Below are 23,180 nucleotides of genomic sequence, written 5' to 3'. Positions count from 1 at the left end.
GCTAACAGATTATTTTTATACCCAGTGCCTGCTAATCAACCCAATCATCCAGATATAGGCAATAGCAAAATTGCACTACTCGGCCTCTGACACCTATAGAATCACAAGGATCATGGAACCAGGTGAGACAGCTACATTAAAGTCCGCAGGCCATCATACTGCTTTTTAGCAAATATGAGTTCGTTAATTTTTACCTATGTTTTCCCGCTTTTTTTCGTTTTGTTACCCTTCTTTTAAACTTTGCCTATTAATTTTGCCTCTCACTCACAGTCCACTCAATTAACAGCACAGCCACTAGCCCATCCACAACAGCAGGTGAGATCCGGCAAAACTCATACTCCTACTCCCTCCCGCTGCTTGCCAATCCATTGAATGGCAGCTCAATTTCTGGACCATTGATCCTTTCGGTCTCAGGAATCACGAAAACAAAAACAAAGTGACATATCCATGTAAACAATTAGTAATGCTTAGTGTTGACATGTGACAGCGCCATTTAAACCAACGAAAGTAGCTAGCAGTATGCCAGTGCTGATTCACAGCTTTATAAACTGTTGTTAATATAGTCAGGATTCCTTTTACACAAAAAATGTACTAAATGTAAGAATAGTACACTGACTAGGTAGCGTGTCCATGCGTTGTTACGGGACAAATACATTTTTTTGTATTAAAAACACACGGATCGCACGATAAGATAACAATACTGTTAAATTAAATACCGACATCAAAGTGACATTTAATTCAAAAAGCAAAGTTCATAAAATTAACACAATCACGGAGAGCGTGACGTCGCAAGCTCACAAACTCTACTGTATAGACTTTTTCGTGATACGGCTAAGATAATATTTTATATCGGCAAAAAAGAATTCTACGATATCAATTTCTTTCATGCGTCAATAAATCCATGAATAAGTTCCGTTGTATCTCTATATAATCATGTACACACAGGTTCGAGTATACATGCAAATAGGTTCGTGCCCGTACGTTGCTACGGGACAGCTAAACTTTTATACTAAAAACAAACGGATCGCACGATAAGATAACAATACTGTAAAAGTATATGACCGATGTTAAAGTAACATTTAATCTAAAAGGCTAAGTTCATAAAATTTACGCAGTCATAGAGAGCGTGGCGTCGCGGCTCAGAAACTCTACTGTGTAGATCTTTCCGTAATGTGGTTAAGATCATTTTTTATACCGACAGGAAGAGATTTCCGATATCCATTTCTTTCGTGCGCCAACAAATTCACGAATAAGTTCTACCACATCTCTATACCATCCTATACACGGCGCTAGCAAGCGAATTAGCCATAACTTATGTAATTAGTTTTATAATTAGCTCATGTTTAGCCCTCCTAATTGATATCTAAAAATTCAATATGACAGTGACTAAAGTTTAGTCCTGGGATTCAAATACCCCTGACTCTCGACTCTTACAGACTGCTTACTTGCACCACCTTGCCTATGTGTCTGCACGTATATACTCTAATGACATAACGTCTAAGATGATCTTTATTGTCCACCCTTTGAAAATATCGTAACTTTAAGGTTGTCATTTGTGTATGCTGTAGGATTGGGATGCTTTGCACTGATCCATGAGGGTGTCCATGAGAGTCGAAATTTTTAATGCCATTATGATGTCTAAGCTTACCAATCGGACAGGGATAAACTTGATTATTAAAATATTTTCAACACTGCTTTCATATACTCCCTCTGTCTCAAAATAGAATTCATTCTCATTTTCCAAGAAGTTAACTTTTTTTTTAACTTCGACAATTTATATATAAAAGAATATTAATATTTATAATACATAATTAGTATCATTATATAGAACATTGAATATATTTTCATAATAAACTTATTTGGATATATAAATGTTGTACGTATTTTTTACAAACCTAGTCAAAGTTGAGAAAGTTTGACCTGTACGCATCCCATAATGACTTATATTTTGGGGTAGAGAAAGTATATGCTAATGGGAGCAATCAACTGAAAGTGGTGATGAACACAACAATACTTTCATATTATATGCTAATGGGAGCACGAAGAAACACAGAGGAATGGACCTATATACTAATGGTGGGAATATTCGTTTAGAAAATTGCAGAAGGTTCACCAGTCTGACCATGTATAACACACACATCTTTTTTTTTGACACCACTGATGTTTCCTTCTATGCATGATTATTGTTTCCTTCCATGCATGATTATTGTTCCATGTATGATTATTGTTTCCTTCCATGTATGATTATTGTTTTCTTCCATGCATGTGGCCTCAGGTGATCGATTTGTTTCTTCAAAGCAGGCGGGAATCGTAGGGATGACGGTTTCTTTTTCTATCGCGCGGGGTATCGGACGACCGGAAGGGTGGAGCGACCCAAAAAAAAAGTCGCACAAAAAATGGTCTTACTTCTGTTATTTTCAGTTGTATGAGATGAATGATTCCGTTCTTAATTCTATGGTCACAACTATATCCTGTATATTGACATGATTTTTGTTTATACATCACCTTACCCGTGGCTGAAATTAATCCTTAACTTCAATTGAAAAATATACAGGCCACAACCGGCAGAATGCCTAATTACCATTACCCAAACCTGACAATAATCAACAAGACAGACCTCCACAGCAAGAACTCAAATGTCTTTGACAATGCAGTGATAGCAAGTCTTCCACTGTCAGCCACCGATGCAATCGGTCATCAACGTATTAGAGATGCAATCCAGCAGCAATTCCATCTGGACATGCAGGTAGAAGACGTATCAAAGTTATGCTTCCTGCATTGTACTGGAATCTATCAAGACCATCATGCTTGCCACCATTACATGCTATTGTCACCACCACGAAGAAGCAGGGACGTAGCCAGCGGTGGGGCTAGGGGGACTTCTACCTACCTATCCTGAGCACGTGGAGTTTTTCTAAGTACTCTCTTAAAATTTTATGCATACATGTATTAGGTAGAAGAGGCTAAGATTAAAAAAAGATAAAAAAAACATTTATTCTTTTGTTCAACCCCTCCTAAATTTTTTTCTGGGCCTTCGTCGCTGCCACGAAGCAATCTGGGATCGTTTACTCTTGCGCGGCGCGCGCCATCCACTAGTTCCCCTTCAAAGCCTACACTCTCTACCGGCTCAAGTTCAGCCACGAGGCCGCCACTAGCGAGGCGAGCGGGGGCCCGGGGCCTGCCTGCTGGATTAGCATTTTGCTCGTGCACGGAGCGCGGTGCGCCTCCATCCCGCTCGCGCTCGGATGCTTCCTCCCTCGTCCGGTCCGGCCGCGTCGTTCTTTTCTTCCCCATCGGCCCATCCACCCACCGCCCGCCTCCCTTTTGGTTTGCGCACGCATGCCAAACGACGAGGCGCTTTTGCCAAATCATTTCGCGGTTTCGCCCGCGCCCCGTTGGCGGCGGCGGCGGATGGTTGGTCATGATAATCTCGTGTACGGGATTCTGGGTGGGTACGTGCAGTGGTACTTCTCCACCGGACCATGCTGTGATTAACCGTTAACGCTAGTGCTCCTGGTGCTTCGTGCTGTCTGCGCGTCATGAAAGGGCGCTGTCACAGTGCTTCGAGTCAAAGGCTTGGACGTACTGCGCCGGGTTAATTGGCAGGACGCAGGCGCAAGCATTGCATCATCCAGACATCCACAGTTCCACGCACACTGGATGCCGGGATGGGCAGCTGGAGAGCGTGCACAACACACGGCGCTAGCTGTCGTCGCATCAACCATCATCATCCAGCGAGCACCATGCTGCATTGCAAGACAACTACAGCCTCCACTTGCCGCCTCCGTCAAGCGCCGAGGAGGCGACTGGAGAGAAATCCTCACCGTGTCCAACCGATAACTTTTTGCATCTGATTGCACAAACGTCCAATGGCATCGGCTGGCTCTCGCTCCCCATGCCGAGAGTGCCGCCTGCAACTGTGCGCGTCTTTGATGATGCCGTGCAGAGATGCAGGATTGCAGATGTCTACGGCACCATGAAAACTGAATTTGCCATCCTCGTCTACCCCGGTTCAGAACTTGAGAGTTGAGACCGATCCTCAGCCGTTTGGGGGTATGGAAGGAATCGATCGATCGCATGACACTATGGCAGCCGGCAGGTACGCAAAAGAATGGCGTCGGGAAGGCCCACCCATCTCTGTCGGGCCAGTTTGCTAAAAAAGATAGTAGTGCAAAACACAAAACTAGCTTTGGGTCATGATTTTCAGGTGACAGTTTGGCTATGCTCTTGCTCGAGTCTGGAGATCCAAACTTATTTCTTTGAGTGAACAGACATGGTGAATTCGCCTGACCCTAAACCTGATATGTTTGTTTTTCTCCCCTAGAAAAGAGCACTGCCGCTGAGGTTGTGTTACCATGATCGCTGCTAATTACATACTACAACCTTTGGAAATCTAGAGAAAATCTAGCAATCACTATGGTGTGACTTGCTCATACAGACGTCAGACAGAACTGATGATTGCAGCAGTTCCAGCTATATTAAGGGTCTATTTGGAATGTCGGAAATTTTTTCCGTTCTGTGTTTTTCTTGTGAAATTGAACTGCGGGCCTGTTTGGATCAAAAGATTTTCAAAAGAATTTTGAAGGAATAAGTTCTAAAGGAGAGGAATCACTCCATAGTGTTTACAACGAAGGAATGTTGAGTTTCTTTGCAAAGGAAAGGAATCCATAGTAGTGCAAAATATAGGAAATAAAACATCCACTTCAATTCATGGAAAAGAATCTTTGCTCTCCCTCTCTTGCAATGCTTGCTTATGTTTATGTACTTTTTCCCTCCATTCCCAAAGTATCCATTTCTGCACTTTTTTTCATTCCTATGTTTGTATTACTTTGTTCAAAACATGTCCTGATTTCTGTGAAATTCCCACGCGATTTCTGTAAAATTCCTACGTTCCAACCATGCCCTAACTCTCAAGAATCAAAAACTAAAACAATGGAAAACTGATTTTGTATTACTATTCCATTATAAAAGGAGCGTAAAGAACACATTTCCATTTCCCCAATCGTAATAGGTGCACCCACTCCCCCTGAAACTACGTGTTCCTTCACACAATAATCACAGTTAATTACTCACGACTAATCCATTTCCCTGTACTATAATCTATGCAAACTTTTGCAAAGGGCCACGTCGCGCCCTTTTCTTCCCAGTTCCCCCAGCTTTTTGAGATGCTTGCAAACTTAAGTTCATTTTGAGTCAACAGACTTGCTGAATTTCGCCTGAATCTAAACCTGATGTGTTTTTCTTTTTCTTTTCTCTAGAAAGAGCGCTGTCGCTGAGGCCCCACTACCATGATCACTGCCAATCACATGATACAACCGGCGAGCATCAGTATGGTGTCTCTTGCTCATATAAACATCACACAGAGCTGAAAATTGCAGCAGTTTCATTCTATCTAGCTCTCAAGAGTCAAGATTCAAAAACTGAAATGATGACAAACAACACATTTCCATTTTCTGAATCTTAATCATTACACTATTTGCACTCCCCTTGAATCTACTCTTATTCCTTCACATGATACACACAGTTAATTACTCATGACCAATTCATTTCTCTGTACTAGTAATTTTTTTTGAAACAAATTTCTCTGTACTAGTAATATATGTACACTTTTGCTGTTTCGCAACCGGACAGGTTGCCCCTTCCTTCCCAGCCTTTTCTACAGTTTTGTTAGGAAGTGGTTACTGTCTGACCCTAGTCGTGTATTACTTGCAGCCATCACACGGCAAATTGGCCGGCAGCGGCGGCGGGTGGTGGTGTGAGCCTGCGGCTTCCTACCTGCGCTGGAAGTTGAGGTGCTTGATGGCGAGGAAGAAGAGGAAGGCGAAGAGGCCAATGATGGCGAGATGGAGGCAGGTCACCAGCTCAAAGTAGCGATCCTGCAGGCCCAGGTATCCCTCCAGGAACTCGCGCACCGTCTGCTCCCCGAGCCCCGGCACCAGGATCTTCTCCGTCCGGTCTGCGAGCTGTGAGAACATCAGCCCATAAACCGTCCATGCCGCCGGGTCGGCCCAGTACACCCACCGCCACCACAAAGGCATCATCTGCACAATTTTACTCCACTCATCAGGTACATGGATTGGTTTGGTTTGGTTTGATTTGGTTAGGTTTGGTGATTTCATCAGCTCGCTAATGGATTCAATCCATTTCTCAACCGATTCAGATTTGGGGTGGTGTACCTCTCTCGCGATGATGAAGCCAGAGAAGACGTTCCAGAAGATGAAGATGAGGAACGAAAGCCCCATGGCGATCTCGATGTTGGGGGTCAGGGCCACCGTCATCATCCCGTACAGAGTGTAGTACATGAAGCTCATCACCAGGTATAGGAAGAACCAGAAGAACTTGCCCGCCGTCAGCTGGAACCCGATCATCGGGTACACGATCGATGAGAAGATCAGCACCTGCACCAACATGTAAGGTAATTCCACCGACACCTGCAACATGTAAACCATCGGTTCATAATCTGTGCCAAGCCTGTTGTTGCAATCAAAACAACTGGATTTTCCTAGGACAGGTTGATCGTTGATGTGTGTTGTTACCTGAGCGATAGCGTATGCCATGGTGGAGTACATGCCTGCCGCCTTTTCACGGTAGAGCACAACTCTCTCCATTGCCACCACTGGCTGTAGGATGCTGCAATTCATGAAACCCAGGAACAGTGCTGATCCATATACGATTCCAAGTATGTTAGATACATCTTGCTCATCCTTACTGTTGCACACGAAATCTGTGTTAGATCTTGATTGGGGCATAAAAATTAATTTAATATTCATGAAAGATAATAATAATCTGCTTACATGCTTGAGCCGATTTTCCAGAATACAATTCCAAACATGATTGAAACAGCAAAAGTGTTTATGAACCGGACAACATTGTGTTCTGAGTTTTTCCAATATGCACAACTTTGCTTCCACAAGCATGCCACACATTGCGTCGTAAAGTTTTGCCAGTAACCCTGAGGAAAATGCAGATCATCTGTGTTTGGTTCTGGTTGTTCCAATTCATCAATTAGAAGCCTGTTCTCCCTGCAGGTGCCACCAAGAATTCCATTAGATTGACTTCCACCTTATTTTCTGTACCAGTTAAAATAAAGTTATTTGCAGCTTTATGGCTGTACTACTGGGTGTACCTGTACAGGGAGGAGTTGCGATAAATTTCTGCATAGTCCACTCCAATCTCATACTCTGTTATGTGTGAACTGATGTCTAACATCCATGCTGCTGGGTTTTGGCCCTTGTTTATTTTAGGAACGCCTGGTATGGCCTGTTACAAAGTAATTCATTATTTTCTTCTCTCTGTATCTTACAAATATAAACGTCCATCTCAGGCAATCTTACCTCGAAATACTTTATCATGTTGCTAGAGAGTGGACCTAGCGAACCACTGTATATGAGCTGACCACCTCTTTTCATAAGCAGAAGCTGCAATTGGCCAAATTGAATTTGAAACTCAGAGTGGTCATTTTGTAGTGCCTATACCTACTTGTATAAAGAAAGACCAGTTTATTATCATGTAGTTCTTTGATTGTTTTCTACTTTAGGTTACGACTGCATTTTACAACTTTATGCATACTTCTGTACACTTGTCCAATTTGTTTGCTGTTTAAGTTTGTCAAGAATCATGTTTGTTTTAGTTGTGCCCTGACACCACTCCAGCACTAGACTAATCATGTTTCTCAATTGCTTGTTGTGGCTATATTTTTGTCTACCTATACGGCTATACCATATGAACTTGTTCATACCTCATCAAAAGATTCAAATATCTCGATGCTTGGCTGATGAATTGTGCAGACAACAGTTCGTCCAGTGTCTACTGTCTTTCGTACTGTTCTCATGACAATTGCTGCAGCACGAGCATCCAAGCCGGTGGTTGGCTCATCCATGAATATAATGGAGGGACTAGCCACCAGCTCCACAGCTATTGTTAGTCTTTTCCGCTGCTCGGCTGACAGGCCAGTTGCTCCTGGGATGCCTACCATGGCATTCTTCAAGTCAGTGAGCTCAACAAGGCTCATGACTTCTTCGATGAACATCTGAAATGCATTTGAAGAGAAATCTTGTGTCAGGAACTAGGTTCCAGACTCCAGCAGCAATAAAGAGGGGGTGAGGTTGAAACACATACATCTCTTTGATGAGGTTTAACATTTGAAGGCAAACGAAGCCATGCAGAAAATTTTAGTGACTCATAAACAGTGAGATTAGGGGAGTGAATGTCAGTCTGTTCACAGTAGCCTGAGATCCTTGAGAATGTCTCCTGCTTCTTAGGGTAGCCTGCTATCTTAATAGTCCCTTCGATATATCCCCCAGTTTTCCTTCCAGCTAATACATCGAGCAATGTTGTCTTGCCAGCGCCAGTTATCCCCATCAGAGCTGTTAGTACTCCTGGCCTAAAAGCACCACTGACATCTTGCAGCAGCTGAAGCTTTTTCTCTGTTACTCCATTTTTTGTGATCTCCTGGTGGGATATTTGTATTCTTTTCTTCAGTATGTGATTGGAATTAATGAAGCTACCGGTTAAGATTTTAATAAGTGATCAAGATTTTACCTTAGGCATATCAACAAAATAGTGGATATGATCAAAGACAAGGGAGAGGGGTCGGAATGGGAGGATGACTTGATCATTTGATGAATTGCCATTTTCAACCATCTGCCTGTGGTACACGGAATTCACTTGTGTGGTCTTGATGTTAACCTGATGTTTGTGTGGAGCTGCAAGTAGTAGACATGGCAGATAATTAATATTTTCATTTAAATTCAGTATTTACGAGGTTTGTTAGTATACATACAGTTCATGAACTCCAATGCAAATATGCTGAAGATGTTGAAGACCAGCGAGTATCCAAATAAAATGGTGACACAAATCCAGTACCAGTGCCACTCCGTGAGCAGCCCTCTGATCTTGAGGATAGCTTCACCGACGGTGTTTGCATCGTTATAATAAAATTCCTATCAGTAACAAAAGATCAAGAACCTTAGTGTAATTAATTTGAAAACGGATATACTACCATATAGCTGTCACTTCCAAGTGTTGAAATTAGTGCTTACCGTAGCCCATCTTTTGTCATGGAACTCATTGAGGGCGATCGCATTCTGTGCATAGGTGAATGGGGACGTCCAATATCCCCAGCGCAACCATGGTTGGAGATCATCTGTTTCAGTTTGCAGAATTGGTTAGCAACTTGTTGCACAGAACTTTTATTACAGAGTGTATGTCGTGTACTCATGTTTCATGGTGTATGCTAAGCTACATTCATCTAACCTTTTGATATGACGAATCCTCCAAGTATGTAGATTGCAATAAGAGCTGCAGTCCCTAGCATGTTGGCCATCACTTGCGTCCTTCCTATGGCCGCTAAGAAGCGATACAGGCCCATTGACATTTGATGCATGGCAAAAAGTACCAGAAAGTGCTGGATGAACCTGCCATAAGCAATGAAAATATTTTTCTTACTTTCACCTATTGAAGCACCAGAGGTCATTCAGCATATAAGTACCAAGAGATGAGTACCTGATAGGGGAAGGTGCATATCCAATCACATAGTAGGTTAAGCCTGTCCAAAGGCCTGTCTCAACAAGCGATATTGGGATGCTAATAAGGTAAACTGAACAAAGTAGTGCCCATCCTGGCAATGCTAGTAACTCTCTTTGCTTGTAGAAGGTGGGAAGCCGCTTTATTGTCATTGCAATTTCAGTCATTCCATTGAAGTTTACTATGACGACAGCCATAAAAAGTGCTCCCATGTACTTATTGGCATCAAGTACAGAATTGTGACTCATTTTTGTTCTCAGGAAAAGTGTGGAGATCACCAAAGCCATAACAGTTATCTGGATGGTCTTGAATATATGGACCGGAGAGTTTCTTTTCAGCAGCAGTACTTCCCTTGAAAAGCATGCTTTGAAAATATTCCATCTGGATATTCGGCGACTTGCATTCACTTTTACCACCTTATTCTTTCCTGTGTTGTTTGAACTGCACAGTTTGTCTTCTACTAGAAGAGGGAGATAGGACATGCGGAAGGATTCTGCAAATTTTTCAATTGTATGGTACTGATACTTATTTTGATCACCAGCCCAGTATTGCTTTTGGTCCATCTTAGAGGTTACCTGGTCAGTGGCCAATTGGAGAAAAACTTGTTACATTGTTTTGCAAAAGCACATGTATTGCAGAATAGTGGCATTTTACGCTCCTGCATAGAAATGTAAGTCATCTATTGCCTGCTTAATTTTGTGGATCTGATGTATTAGTTATCTCAAAGTTATCTCAAACACACACAAAAATTCTGGAAAGTTATCGTCGAACACTATACATTTTTTATCAGTTGGCATCACTGTTATGTTTAGATATTCCTTATAGGCAGTTAGGCTCATTTGATGGTTGATTACCTCTTGAAGGAAATCAGCTACATTCTTTCTGTCAGGGCATTTGAATCCCATAGTTTCAAAGAGGTCCGTAGCATTTTCTCGAGGACCATGATACACAATTTGCCCCTCACATAAAAGTATAATGTCGTCAAATAATTCCAATGTCTCAGGAGGTGGTTGCAGCAAGGAAATAACCATTGTGAGATCCATCAAATGGGCCATCTGTTGGAGAAACTTCATGATCTCAAATGTTGTGGAGCTATCTAGACCTGTTGATATATCATCCATAAAGAAGCATCTTGCTAGACCAACTAGTATCTCCCCTGCATTAAACAACATCACTTAAACGTATGCCAACTTAGGTTAGGTTCCAGTTAAGTATCTCCGTACTCTGTTCCTTATTCTAATATTCTGGTTAGTTACTTCCATATGACTTGATAGTTATAAGCATTCTATTTTAGAGCTAGTCATTCTTTGTTATCATGAAGATTCCTACCCTGGTAAGAACCTTTGCATTCTTGAGGTGGTGGCATGTCAGTTAATGTGGCTTTCTTTCAGATTGAAATGTGTGCTTCCAGTGGCAGCTACATATATATAAACCCTATAGCTATATATGTATTTACCATCAGCCTTGATAGGAATGCTTACCAACTGTGGCTCTTTTCTTTTGCCCTCCAGATATTCCTCTTCTCATCTCGTCTCCTACTAGGGTATCAGCACACTCAGACAGGCCAAGTATCTGCATATAATCAACTGTTACTACTATATCGTCAAGATATATAGCAAATCAAACAAGTAACCAAGTTACCTTGATAATATAGTTTGTTGTGAGGTTGCTTCCTTCTCCAAAGGTGGTGGCCTGAGAGAAGAGCTATTTGAGTAACTAAACAAAATATAATCCGGTCTTGCAAAAACAAAATAGTACAGAAGAACTACCTTAATGAATGAATCAAGATCTTGGTCCACTTTATTGATGACACCCTTTTTTCTTCTTATTGCTTCTCCTAGCATCTCTGAGTTTGTTATTCCATACAAATAGGAAATTTGTGTCAGTATAGATGCCATGGAAAAAATTGATTTATCTTGAGTATTCTGTAGATACTTCCTTCTTGAGTTAAAAGTGTTTGCCTTGTTATAAATTGCAGCACATTCCAATGATCTTCAAAATGAATAGCTCACTATACGCAAGAGTATGTCTTACCAAATTCATTATTGGTTCCAAGCATCTTGGAAGAGAAGTTGATCGTCTCTCTTACTGTCATCTCAGCATGGTGAAGATCATTCTGGCTAACATAAGCACGCAGGTACTGTGGTGTTGAGTAATTCATTTCTTCTCCATTGTACATGACTTTTCCTTTGAACTGTTGGCAATCATTGTCCATTTAGAAAATATATGTTTTTGTTAGTTAATGCTAGACATTATTATCTGTTTTTGCCTTTTCTTGTTGACACAAGTACTTTTGGTAGCACGTAGGTAGAGTCTACCTTCAAAGAAGAATCCAATTTTCCTGCCAACGCTTTTAGGAGAGTTGTCTTCCCTGAACCAGGTGCTCCTAGAAGGAGTGTCATACTGACAGAATGGGATATAGAAGTCAATATATCTTAATAAATTACTCCCTCCATCCTGAAATAAGAGATCTAAGTTTGTCCTAAGTCAAACTGTTGACTAATAACAGACTATCAAATTCATACATGTGCATTTTAGTAACCTATCTGTTAAATTTGGTCAAGCACTTAGGTTTGAGATAGAACAGGATGTTGGGATCTATGTCTGTACTCTGGCAGCTAGTGAAAGATAAGGAGAAATTTTACCTTGATGGTCGAATGACCCCGCTTACTTCATTTATGATTCTGATAGGTCTTTTCCTTGTAACACACATATGAACAGACGTTGCTAATTCCTGAAAACAAAACAAACTCTTCATTTAGAAATATATATTTTTCGAATATGACCTACCAACTTTGTAAAACAAACACATGCATCACATACACTTGTATTTTAGCTCTTGCTAAAGCACGCAGCAGCATGACAAGGTCCAGTATCCTTTTGATTCTGGATTGAACTCCATTTGTTCAATCCAAACTGGGCTAAGGTGGTCTGCAGATTTACCAATCCTCTTTCTCGATTGACTATACTATACATTTGCCTTCATAAGTACTATTGTGATTCTGTTGTGTTCATGCTACCAGCTCTAGTAGGTGTCCAATTTTTTTTTTGCTGCGTAGCACTGTGGCTTGTGCATAATCCATGTATTTGTCATGTGCTCTGTAATTTCTGAACTCAGGGAACATGATAGCTTAGTTTCTTAAATACCATTTCCAGAAATGAAGAGCTAATAAGAAACTTTGAAATCTATGGAACTATGGAAGATGGTTATCATCTATATGCTCGATCTTCATAGGTTAAAAATAATCTTGCTAGTAAGCTTAGGGTAGGATTGGCATAACTGCTGAATCTCCACAAATAGGTTCAGGTATATAGTACATAGATGGGCTGTTTAGTTCGATGCTGGATTTTTGCCACAACCAGGTTAGTGACCATCTGTAGCTAGCGTTGGGCGACTGTAGGATGCCCACTTTGAGGTCATGGCCTATGACGTTTTGCATCAACCTTTTGAGGTTTCAAGTACAAAAAAAAAAAAAAGGGAAACCTGTTGTGAATAGCTAACATGTTGGCCCTTCATCTCTCAATCTACATTTCTACATAGATGCATGGTCACTGCTGACGCAGTGATGCTCTAACCAATATCCAATATCTGGGCATAGAATGAGCCTCATTAATCATGAGGAATCTAACAGACGTGTTGGGTTCTCTTTGTTCACAGGGCAGGGGAAAGCAACAAGCCAAGAAGCACTGAAGCAGCAGGCCGGGCATCGGGACAAGCAGTGGCGGCACTGTTTGTGGGTGTGGGTGGGTGGGGGTGGGGGTGGGGGTGATATTGTCCATACAGCCCGAGGCACGGTGGCCCGACATGAAGTACGCAATTTTGGCCCGGACCAAGCACGACACGGCCCGATGGTCAGCGGGCCTTGGTTGGCCCGGCCCGAGGGAGCAGGCCGTGCCTGGGCCGCTGCTCATGCCCGTGGGCTGGCACGGCATGGCCCGGCCTCCCCCCTCCCCTTCCTCAGTTCTCCTCTCCTCCCCAAGGCCCAGCGCCCACACGGCCCACGCGCTCCTCGGCGTCCCCGCCTCCCCCCCTCATATATAAGCCAGCACGCCGCGGCGGCTCTCCCTCACCCCGAACCCTAGCTCATTTCATCCGGCCGCGCCTCGTCTCGTCTCGCTCTCGCGGTCTCGTCCTCGCCGTCTCGGGCTCTCGGCTTTGTCCTCCTCGACTCCGGTGAGGTGACCTCGACGATCCGCCTGCCGCCGGCGAGCAGCTCCCTACTCCTCCTACCTGATCCCCTCCCTCTCCGCTCTCCCTTCTCCCTGTCCCTATCTCCCCTCTAGATCTCGGTGATTATGTGAGTTCGTGTCCCCGTCTGCTCCTCCGCCGATCGTCGTCCTTCTAACCGGTGTGTCGTCTTATCTGGGTGGCCCTCGTCTTCTCCGGCATCGGGCTCCGGTTGCGCATGTACAGCCCTAACCCTAACCCTCCTCTTCTTCCATTGATGAATGATGATTGATCTATTCTGATATGTTATTTTCCTCCGCCATCTCTTTGCGTAGGTCGATAGCCGATGCGTCGTCCTCTAGCTGTGGCATAGAGTGACCAAGGTGGCCCCGTGCACCGTTGAGGAACGGTGCTGGAGAGCCCTCCGTGGTCGAGAGCGCCATGGCTGGTGCTGATGACGAGATCGTCTGGCCGCTCACCGGCAATGACGATCTGATCGTGGCAGGCCTGGCCCCTAAGGACGAGGCCCCTAAGGACGACGACGACACCCATGAGGACGCTGCCGCCTTGTTCAGTAACCATGTCGGTAGCGGCTCTGCTGCTTCGATCGATCTGGACGGCGGTGGTGGTGAAGGGGTGACGACGACTGGGACCCCGGTCTGCTCCAACGGCTCAACTCCATATGTTGCTGGTACTGGTACCTCTTCTGGACCTGGTGTTGGTAAGCATAAATTTGCTGTGTGGGCTGATTTTGATGAGATCTATGAGACTGAATGGTAGAAAAATCTGCACTAAAGCTACCTGTAAAATGTGTAAGCATACTTTGTCTGCTAGATCTAATGCTGGCACTGGGCACTTGAAGAGGCACCAGAAATCTTGTAGGCAGAAAACTGATCAAGTTGCTAAGGTTCAGTCTAGGCTTGCTTACAATACTGATGATTTTGTGCATAACTGGGACTATAAACCTGATGTTGCTAGATCTGAATTGTGTCGCTTGATTGCTAGGCTTGATTTGTCGTTAGGTATTGGTGAGATAGAGGCCTGAGAGGATTACATTATTCGTGCTCATAACCCTAAGTTTGTTAAAGTATCTAGACAGACCACCACTAGAGATCTGAGTAAACTGTTTACTGAACGTCGTAATATGCTTAAGAATTATGTGTTGTCTGTTGCTTCCTCTATTGCTCTGACATCGGACATTTGGTCTGATAATGTTAAGGGGGATTACATTAGTGTTGTTGCTCATTTTGTTAGTGCTGATTGGGAGTTACAGAAAAAGGTTATTGGGTTTAGATTGATTGAGGTGAAACATACCGGTGAAAATATTGCTGAAAGAGTTGCTTGTGTGGTTGAGGAGTTTTTTTCTCGGTAACTCTAGACAATGCTTCTTCTAATGCTAAGGCTATGAAAACTTTGACACCTATGTTTGCTGGTTATTTGGGTTCTGATCCTACACCTAAGCCTGTTGATCCTTCTAAGCGTAAGTATAGTCTTGTGCATCAACGTTGTGCTTGTCATATTATTAATCTGATTGTAAAATCTGGTTTAAAGAGGTTCAAACCTTACACAGAAGATTTTAGAACTGCTATTAACTTCTTAAATTCCTCTAATCAAAGAATTGCTATGTTTAAGAACTACTGTACTGCTCAGGGTGTTAGACCTAGAAAGTTTGGCTTAGATATGGATGTTAGATGGAACGCTATATATCTTATGCTTAAACACTTGGTTTCATATAAGCATGTTTTTTCTGTGTTCTTTAATTCCAATTATGGCTCTAAATTGTTGTCGGCAAGGCATTGGTATATAACTAAAAAGATATTGGAGTTTCTGGAACTATTTTATGACTTCATTGTTGTTCTTTCTAGTGTTTACTATCCAACTAGTCCACTTATCCTGCACTATCTGCTAGAAATTGTTTCTCATTTACATGCAAGTGAAAAAGATCAAAATCTAATTGCTGTTGTATATCCTATGAAGCTTGAATTCCTTAAATACTGACATCATATACCTCTGTTATATTTATTTGCATTTATTCTTGATCCTATAGCTAAGATGAGAGGTTTATTTAGAGTCATGAAATTACTTAAAGAGTGCACTGGTTGTGATTATACTTCATATTATGCTGATGTGAAAACTAAAATTTACAGTTATTTAACAAATATGAGAGAGTTTGGTGCGGCTAAGAGTCAAAGGGTTGCACAGCCTGCAATCCATATAGGTAAGAGAAAACAGGTATGGGGAAGAATCTTTGGAGGCCCTGGATCTGTTGTTAGTCCTTCTCTTGCCTGTGCCCTTATTTTATCTTCATCTGCTTCTACTGCTAATGAGCTCTCAGTTTATCTGGACAGTGACAATGTCACTGCATATGAGGATGATTTTGATTTACTTCTCTGGTGGCGTGACCACAAACCAACATATCCAATCATATTTATAATGGCTAGAGATATTATATCTGTTTCTGTTTCTACTGTTTCTTCAGAATCCATGTTTCAGCTTGACAGGAAGGATAATTGAAGAGTGACGCCGTCGCCTCTTGTCTGAAACTGTGGAGATGTTGGCCTGCATAAAGGATTAGGAGTTGGGAGAAAACAGATTACAACATGTTGTTGACAACCAAGAGCTGGAGGACTCCTTCAAGAATATGTATCTCGATGAAGATGCAGATGGGGTTGCTGGTACTGCTGGTTCATTTGGGGCTGGGGCTGGTTCATCTGGGGCTGGTACATCTAGGGCTGCTGGTAATTAGTGTTAAGAGAGGAGAAAGTGCTCTGTTAATCTGTTATCTCTATTTTGTATCTATCATCTGTGACTGTGACTGTGTGACTTGGGACCTTTGAACAATGATGGAAAACTTATTAAGAGTTGTGCTGCACTCTTTTTCTCTTTCTAGGGTTTCTCACAAGGGTGAGTTTTACCTAGAAATGTTTTAATGAGGCAGCATTGCACAAACAACAAAGTTATTTTAATTCTCTTTGTCTCCTTTGGTAGCTTTTGTTAGAATTGAGAATCTGTGACTGTGATCAGTTTATTACTTGTGAATGTGAAATACTGAAATGTGAATGAATTGTGAGAATGGAGAAGTGTTGGATGAGAAAAACAGTTTGAGGTATTTTAATGGCACCGGGCTATGGGCTAGCACGGCCCGTGGATTTGGCCGTGCTTACCAGTGCATGGATTTTGACCCGTAGGATCATGCTTGGGCCGAAGGCCCGACACGAGACCCAGAGGGGCACGACACGGGAGGCACGCGCGTGCCGTGCCAGCCCGACCCCCTGCGGGCCGTGCTTGGCCTAGGCCCGGGCCGGGCCGGCCCGTTGGCCAACTATAGGTGGGGGGCGCAGCAGGGACCGTGCCCTCCACGCTCCACCCCCAATACAGTAGAACTTTTATTTAGTACACAACACATACTGCAATTTGCAGCCCAACAAGGCATCAATTCACCCATTTTTGGCCCGGTTCGTTTCGCTGAAAAGCCAAGCTGAAAAGCACTGTTCGCTGATTTGTTGTGAGAGAAAAATACTATACCATGACTAATAAGCTAGGCTGATAAGTTAAAGTGTGTTTTTTCATTATAAATACTAACCATATATGTAAAAAAGTTGTTGAGACATGCACTTATGTATATGTTTATCACACTTAGTGCTGTCATCGTATTTGTTGGGTCCCCATAATCAAAATTGCTGATTAAGCTCTGTTCGGCTGCTCGTAAAGCCGTTTGTGCTGATTTGTACGACTGATTTGTTGGGAGAAAAAAATACTATATCATGACTTATAAACCGGCTTATAATGGCAGCCGAACACTCAGGATAAGCTCACATTAAAGGCGGTCTCGTCATGGTCATGGTTGACTGTCAAGTTGTGTGCTCTGTTGTCTGCACTGCTTCCTACGAGGAAATATGAATTCCAAGGTTGAAGGCTGGCCTAACGGTCCCAGCTGGCTGGCTGGCCAGACTCTGCTTCCGTCTCCATCCTAAATTTCAGGAAATATAAGATCTATAGCTACGTTGACTCTGAGTCAGTGGCGGCTCCAGCCCCCTCTAATATCTTGATTTCAAGCCTAACCACTGAAGCAAAAGCTTGATTTCACCATTAAATCTTCATGCAAATCAACATCTCCATTGTTTTAGCCCCCTTATCCCGCATCGTGCATCCACCACTGCTCTGAGTGATGCAACTTTAATATGGTCCAATTTAAAACTTTCAGAATTTATTTTTTTTATCAACAGTAGTAGATGGAATCAATGGTCTGCTACCTACTTCTGTCCTAAAAAAATATTTCCTCTATCCTTTTTTAAGTATTGTTATCGAGGAGTTAAACATGTTTAACTTTAAGTAAATATATACAATATATTACTAATATTTATGGTGTGCCATAAGTATCATTAGATTAATCATTAAATATACTTTTTTATAATATACTTATTTGGATATAAATATTACTAATATTTTATATAAGTCTACTAGAGCTTAAGAAAGTTTGACTGATACAAAAATCTAGGTGACACTTTAAAAAAGGACGGAGGTGAAGTATAAATATTAATATTATTTTCTATAGATCTAGCCAATTTTAAACAAGTTTAACTGTATAGAAGCGGCTGCTAGGGAGATTAATACAAGATTCTCCTTCCACATAGCCTCGATGTAACCTACACGGACGTATTTATTGCATGCACCTGCAGTTGCTACAGCTAGGATCGTTGGCGCCGCGTAACCTATACGCACCTCAACGGAAAACGGATCGGAGCAAGGTATTAGGATAGGACAATCCATTCGACGTGTCTCACCAAATCCACAGCCCTTTTCTCTCTTATTATTATCTCTCTATCCGAGTGACGAAATTATAAAATAGCAGAAAAGTGTTTTTGAAAAATAAAAAAGAAAAGAAAAAGAAAAAGAAAATGCCTTGCATCTTGCAGCAGTACATGCACCCAGAGGAAGGAGGCGAGACAAAGCCACAAAGAAAGCCAAGGAACGAAGCAATTAACAGAACAACAACACATCGCTCCTGCGGCGGCGTAGGAATTGAAGGAACACGACGAGTCGACGACGATGGAAAAAATTGGCGGGTTCGTTAGTTACCTGGGCGGCGTTGACGGCGCAGTTGAGCAGCGTCGGGACGGCGCGGCGGCCGACGCGGACGTCCGCCTCCACGGTGAGCCTCTCGAAGCGCACCTCCACCTTGGGCGCCTCCACGCCCAGCCTGCTCTCCACCATGCCAGTTCATCACACAGACCATGCATGACATGCGTCAGGACTTGCAACTCTTATATGTAATAGTAACAGATTGATCGATGCATGCATGGATGTTACTATAGTCGATCTGTTCAGTGCAATCATCACCTCTCTTTCTTGTCGCGCAGCATCCGGAGGAAGCCCCGGTTGTCGTCGTGGGTGAGCGGCGGCGGCTCTGTCGTCCTCCCGGCCGTCGTGGCCACGTCGTACCAGTCCTCGTCTTCGCGGCCGCCGCCGCCGGCGAGCTCCACGGCAGGCGGCGGCGTCGGATGCCCCGTCGTCTCCCTGTACTCCATCATCAGCGGCGCCGCCGACCGACCGACGAGCGGCTAGCGCGTACGTACTAGAAAGAAAGAAAGTAGCTAGCTAGATAGCTGCAGGTATGTCACGACGGACGACGACGGCTATATAAGCTTGCTATCTCTAGCTAGAAGTACGATCGACTTGCTGCTGCTGTCCTAATAGGCGCATGCGCATGGTGGAGGATGGATGGTCGGCACGGCACAGCTCGTTTGTATATGTATGTGTGTCCGAGTGTCTCACGTACGTACGTGCATCGATGTCTGGATGTACATGCGTGCGTATCCAGATTCTAGAGAGAGCAAAGGTAGATGGATACATATAGGCCCATATATATAACCAGAGGGAGAAGCAAAGGTGTGTACATTTGTTTTTTTTATTATGATATAAAAACTCGATTGAGCTGGAGTTTGGAGAGGTGTTTTGAGAGAGCTGGGACTTTTAGGCCACGTTTGGTTTCCATAAGTCAGGTGACTGAAAATCAGAGACTTATAAGTCATGTCTGTTTGGTTGTAGATGACTTATAAGTTCATGCCTGTTAAGTAAAAGGTGTGGGCCCCACGCGGAAAATGGTGGCTTATAAGTTTTTAAGCAGGGGTGAAACATCTTATTTCTTATAAGCAGGGGTGACTTATAAGTTGATGGTGTTTGATAAAATCAGTCACTTATTTCACTTTTTAACTTATAAGTAGGTGACTTATTTGGAACAAACACACCCTTAAGCACACCCTTAAGCGGATGGAGTTTTAATTTCCAACGGTTAACGACCCACGTAGTACATGTACGAGAGTACTACATTCCGATCTGGCCGATCACCTGTCCCACTTCGCTTTGATTCCTTCTCTCCATTCTCTTTTAGCATCTTTTTTTTTTCTTCTGAAAGGGTCTATTTTTTTCTGACACTTGCACTTCCCGAGTAGCATATGAATTTAATTTTGTTCATTCATACATCCGGTTACGGACTTACATGGAGCTAGAGTTGTTATCTGGTGTGTCAGTTCTACATAAGGGGAAATCAGGTGTTGAACTCCTCTTTTTTTTTGGCACATTTGTTGCTTACGTACTGTGTGTAGATTGTTTAGTGTGAATGAACAAAAACATGTGCCTGCCGGAGTCTTCGGACATATCCTTCACCAGTTCCGCCCCTTACAGGAGAGCGCAGTACTCGTCGTGTGCCCGCCACGGCTGTCCAGCGGGTCGGATGGCCGCGACCAGCACAGCTTCGAGGCGTTTACTGAAACCAATTTGAATTGAACTATTCCTCGCGAAACCCAACAAATAAAGTTGTTACGAAATTTCTAGTACGTTCCAAGTCCAAGCAGATAGATATATACACATTATTCATGGCAGTACAGCGCTGCTTGCTGAATACCGGAAGCGCTAGATCTAGACGTCGAATTCGTCGCAGTCTCCACTCCGCTTTCGTGATTTTAACGTACAACTCAGAGGACACGGAAGCAGGCGTCACTGTCGAACGCTTGTCCACTCAACCACCGTGGTGCCCAATTGCTCATGTGTCAACCGAGAGAGCCCCTCCGAGAAACCGTCCCTTTCCCTGATGTGATTTCTGAAACTTTTCACGTTGCTTTGTTTGATTGTTTTGGTGTCAGTGAATTGGCCTCCAATCCAAAGTCATCTTTTTCCTGTTTTCTCATGAATTTACAAGAGTGCTGATTGATTGATGATACAAATTAGAGAAAAATACATGGCCGGTCCTTTAACTTGGCAAAGGGTGTCACTTAGGTCCCTAACTCTGAAAATGCTATTTTTGGGTTATGAAGTTGACTTCGGGTATCATCTAGGTCCAAACGGATCCTAATCCGCTCTGATGTTGACGTGGCACGCTGACTGTGCACTGAAGTGTCTCCTACATGTGGGCCCCATATGTAGGAGCCACCTCAATGTATAGTCAGCACGCCACATCCGCACCCAGAGTGGGTTTGGACCCATTTGGATCTAGATGACACCCGAAGCCAAATTCATAGGCCCAGATATGACATTCTAAGAGTAGAAGGAACTAGATGACACCCCTTGCTAAGTTAGAGGGCCGCCCATGAATTTTTCTCTACAAATTAAACAAACAACTGAATCAAGAAGATATGACTACGTGGATTGAAACGCCGGGCCGGGGGTGCCCCCAATGGGCTGCATCGACTCAGCGGGCATCCCGCACCCGATGTCAATCAGCCTGGCGCGACCGTCGCCGCCGATCACCACGTTCCTGGCCTTGACGTCCCCATGCACGAGCGACAGGCTGTGAAGGTACGCCAGCCCGCGCGCCACGTGTCACCAGCCTAGGCGCAGATGTCACGCTCTGTGAGGCGGACCCCGCTCCTGGCGGCCTCGGCGACGAGCGACCCGCGGGTATGCGGCGAGGAGAGGCCCTGGAGGACGCGGCCCTCACTTCCCGTGCGCTAAGAAGACGAGCAGAGGTAAACGTGTGAAAGATAAAGAAAATGATTTAGGTTTCTGTAAAATACAAACATAAACCAGGCATGGACCTCCAGTGAATCACTTAAAAAGTTTAGGGATCTGTCTAGGTGACATTAAGTTGTTTTGGGTACTCCTATCAACTGAATTTTTTCCATGCACTTACACGATCTTATAGCTATATTTACACCATCTTATTACTATATTTACAATGATTTCTTCAGTGTAAACTATTGGTTAGTGTGATGTAATTTGCGAATAACACAAATATATGCTAATTTTGTCAAAAAAATCCAAATTATTTTTATGGATTTCAGACATCAGAGAAATATATGTCAAATTGTTCACAAATTATTCACAATTTTTTAAAAAAATACAAATTATTCACAACTTGTAGTGGGACCCACCACCACCTTATCCCTTCCCTTCCCTTCCCCAACCTGGGCAGTGGCGGCGGCTACCACAACCAGGGCGGCAACGGCGGTGGGTACTAGCAGCAGCAGGGAGGCTACCACCGCCGCCCAGGCAATGACACTACTATTGGCCGCGGGGGATGCGGCTACTCTGGCAACGGCCGCTCCCTTGCCCCTGCCCCCAAGCCCATCATCGTCGAGGACATGAGCTTGTTCCCGCTGCTACCTGTCGCGGCTTCCTCGGTGGCTATGGCGACGATGCGGATCCGACGAGGGAGATGGTCTGGCCGCGGCCAGTGGCAACAAATTCGGTTGATGGAGAGCGATGAAATCAACCGGTTGACATATAGCATTTCTGAAAGTTTAGGGACCCTTGTCGGACCTAGATGATACCTCCTCAAAAGTTAATGGATCTCTGGTGCATTTTTTTATTCAAAAAGAAACTAAATATGTGCCTGGCAACTTTTTTGGAACTTGTTGAGAAGTTTCGGTCCTGTTCGCTTGAAGTTATTAGCCGTACCGTTTCAGCGAAATAATAATATTTTTCTCTCGTAACAAATCAGCATCAGCATCAGTTATTTTTCCCGCCAGCCGAACGGGGCCTTCATCGTTTCATCTGGGAACATATTTCCGTCACAATTAAAAGGTTAACGAGCTGTGAGTCAGGGATTTAAATCTCTCTCTTGAACAGCGTGACCGCCGGCACGGCCCTGATGCTCGGGTTTTGTTTATTTATTTTGGCCGGGTTTTTCTTTTCTTACCTGATTTATTTTAGTTATTCACTGTTTATAAATCAAAATCGAGGCATGGTTTTTTTTCAGCGTCTTTTATCCGTGCACGCAGGTACGTCAGCCAAAAACAGAGAGAGTTGTCTTACTCTTATCCTTTAATATGATGATGGGTATAAAAAGCGATATGTATATATGTAGCACACAATCGAGGAGCCCAGTGCCGCAACGAACGGCGTAATAAGATTGCGCCCATATTCGGACCATCATGCACGGCGGCGGTGCTCAATCAATGATCGTCGATGGTCTGCCGCCGGCGTGCATGAATGCCACAAGCGTAGCTAGGTTCCTAGCTTTCGTCAACCGATCATGGAGGCCGATCGA

The 23,180-nt window shown here is 43.5% G+C and overlaps 1 protein-coding gene across 1 annotated transcript; it reads right to left on the bottom strand.

The window, feature by feature from the left end:
- Positions 1-5,327: 5,327 nt before the first annotated feature.
- On the bottom strand, positions 5,328-19,417 carry LOC136476992 (ABC transporter G family member 45-like). Its single transcript, XM_066474983.1, has 22 exons — positions 19,034-19,417; positions 18,773-18,893; positions 12,171-12,259; positions 11,844-11,928; positions 11,560-11,719; positions 11,295-11,371; positions 11,167-11,217; positions 11,007-11,097; positions 10,380-10,681; positions 9,505-10,100; positions 9,256-9,416; positions 9,042-9,145; positions 8,783-8,942; positions 8,542-8,705; positions 8,119-8,451; positions 7,739-8,029; positions 7,335-7,418; positions 7,127-7,260; positions 6,795-7,022; positions 6,537-6,708; positions 6,177-6,431; positions 5,328-6,041 (listed from the first exon to the last, which is right to left on the bottom strand). Exons 1-22 carry the CDS (start codon positions 19,222-19,224, stop codon positions 5,772-5,774), a joined length of 4,119 nt encoding a protein of 1,372 aa, XP_066331080.1. The 5' UTR covers positions 19,225-19,417; the 3' UTR covers positions 5,328-5,771.
- Between the last annotated feature and the right edge of the window lie 3,763 nt (positions 19,418-23,180).

The sequence above is a fragment of the Miscanthus floridulus genome, chromosome 8, assembly GCF_019320115.1.
Source record: "Miscanthus floridulus cultivar M001 chromosome 8, ASM1932011v1, whole genome shotgun sequence".
In the NCBI taxonomy this organism is placed as follows: domain Eukaryota; kingdom Viridiplantae; phylum Streptophyta; class Magnoliopsida; order Poales; family Poaceae; genus Miscanthus; species Miscanthus floridulus.
Note: the sequence above shows the minus strand (reverse complement) of the source record. Positions and strands in the feature narration are given on the sequence as shown.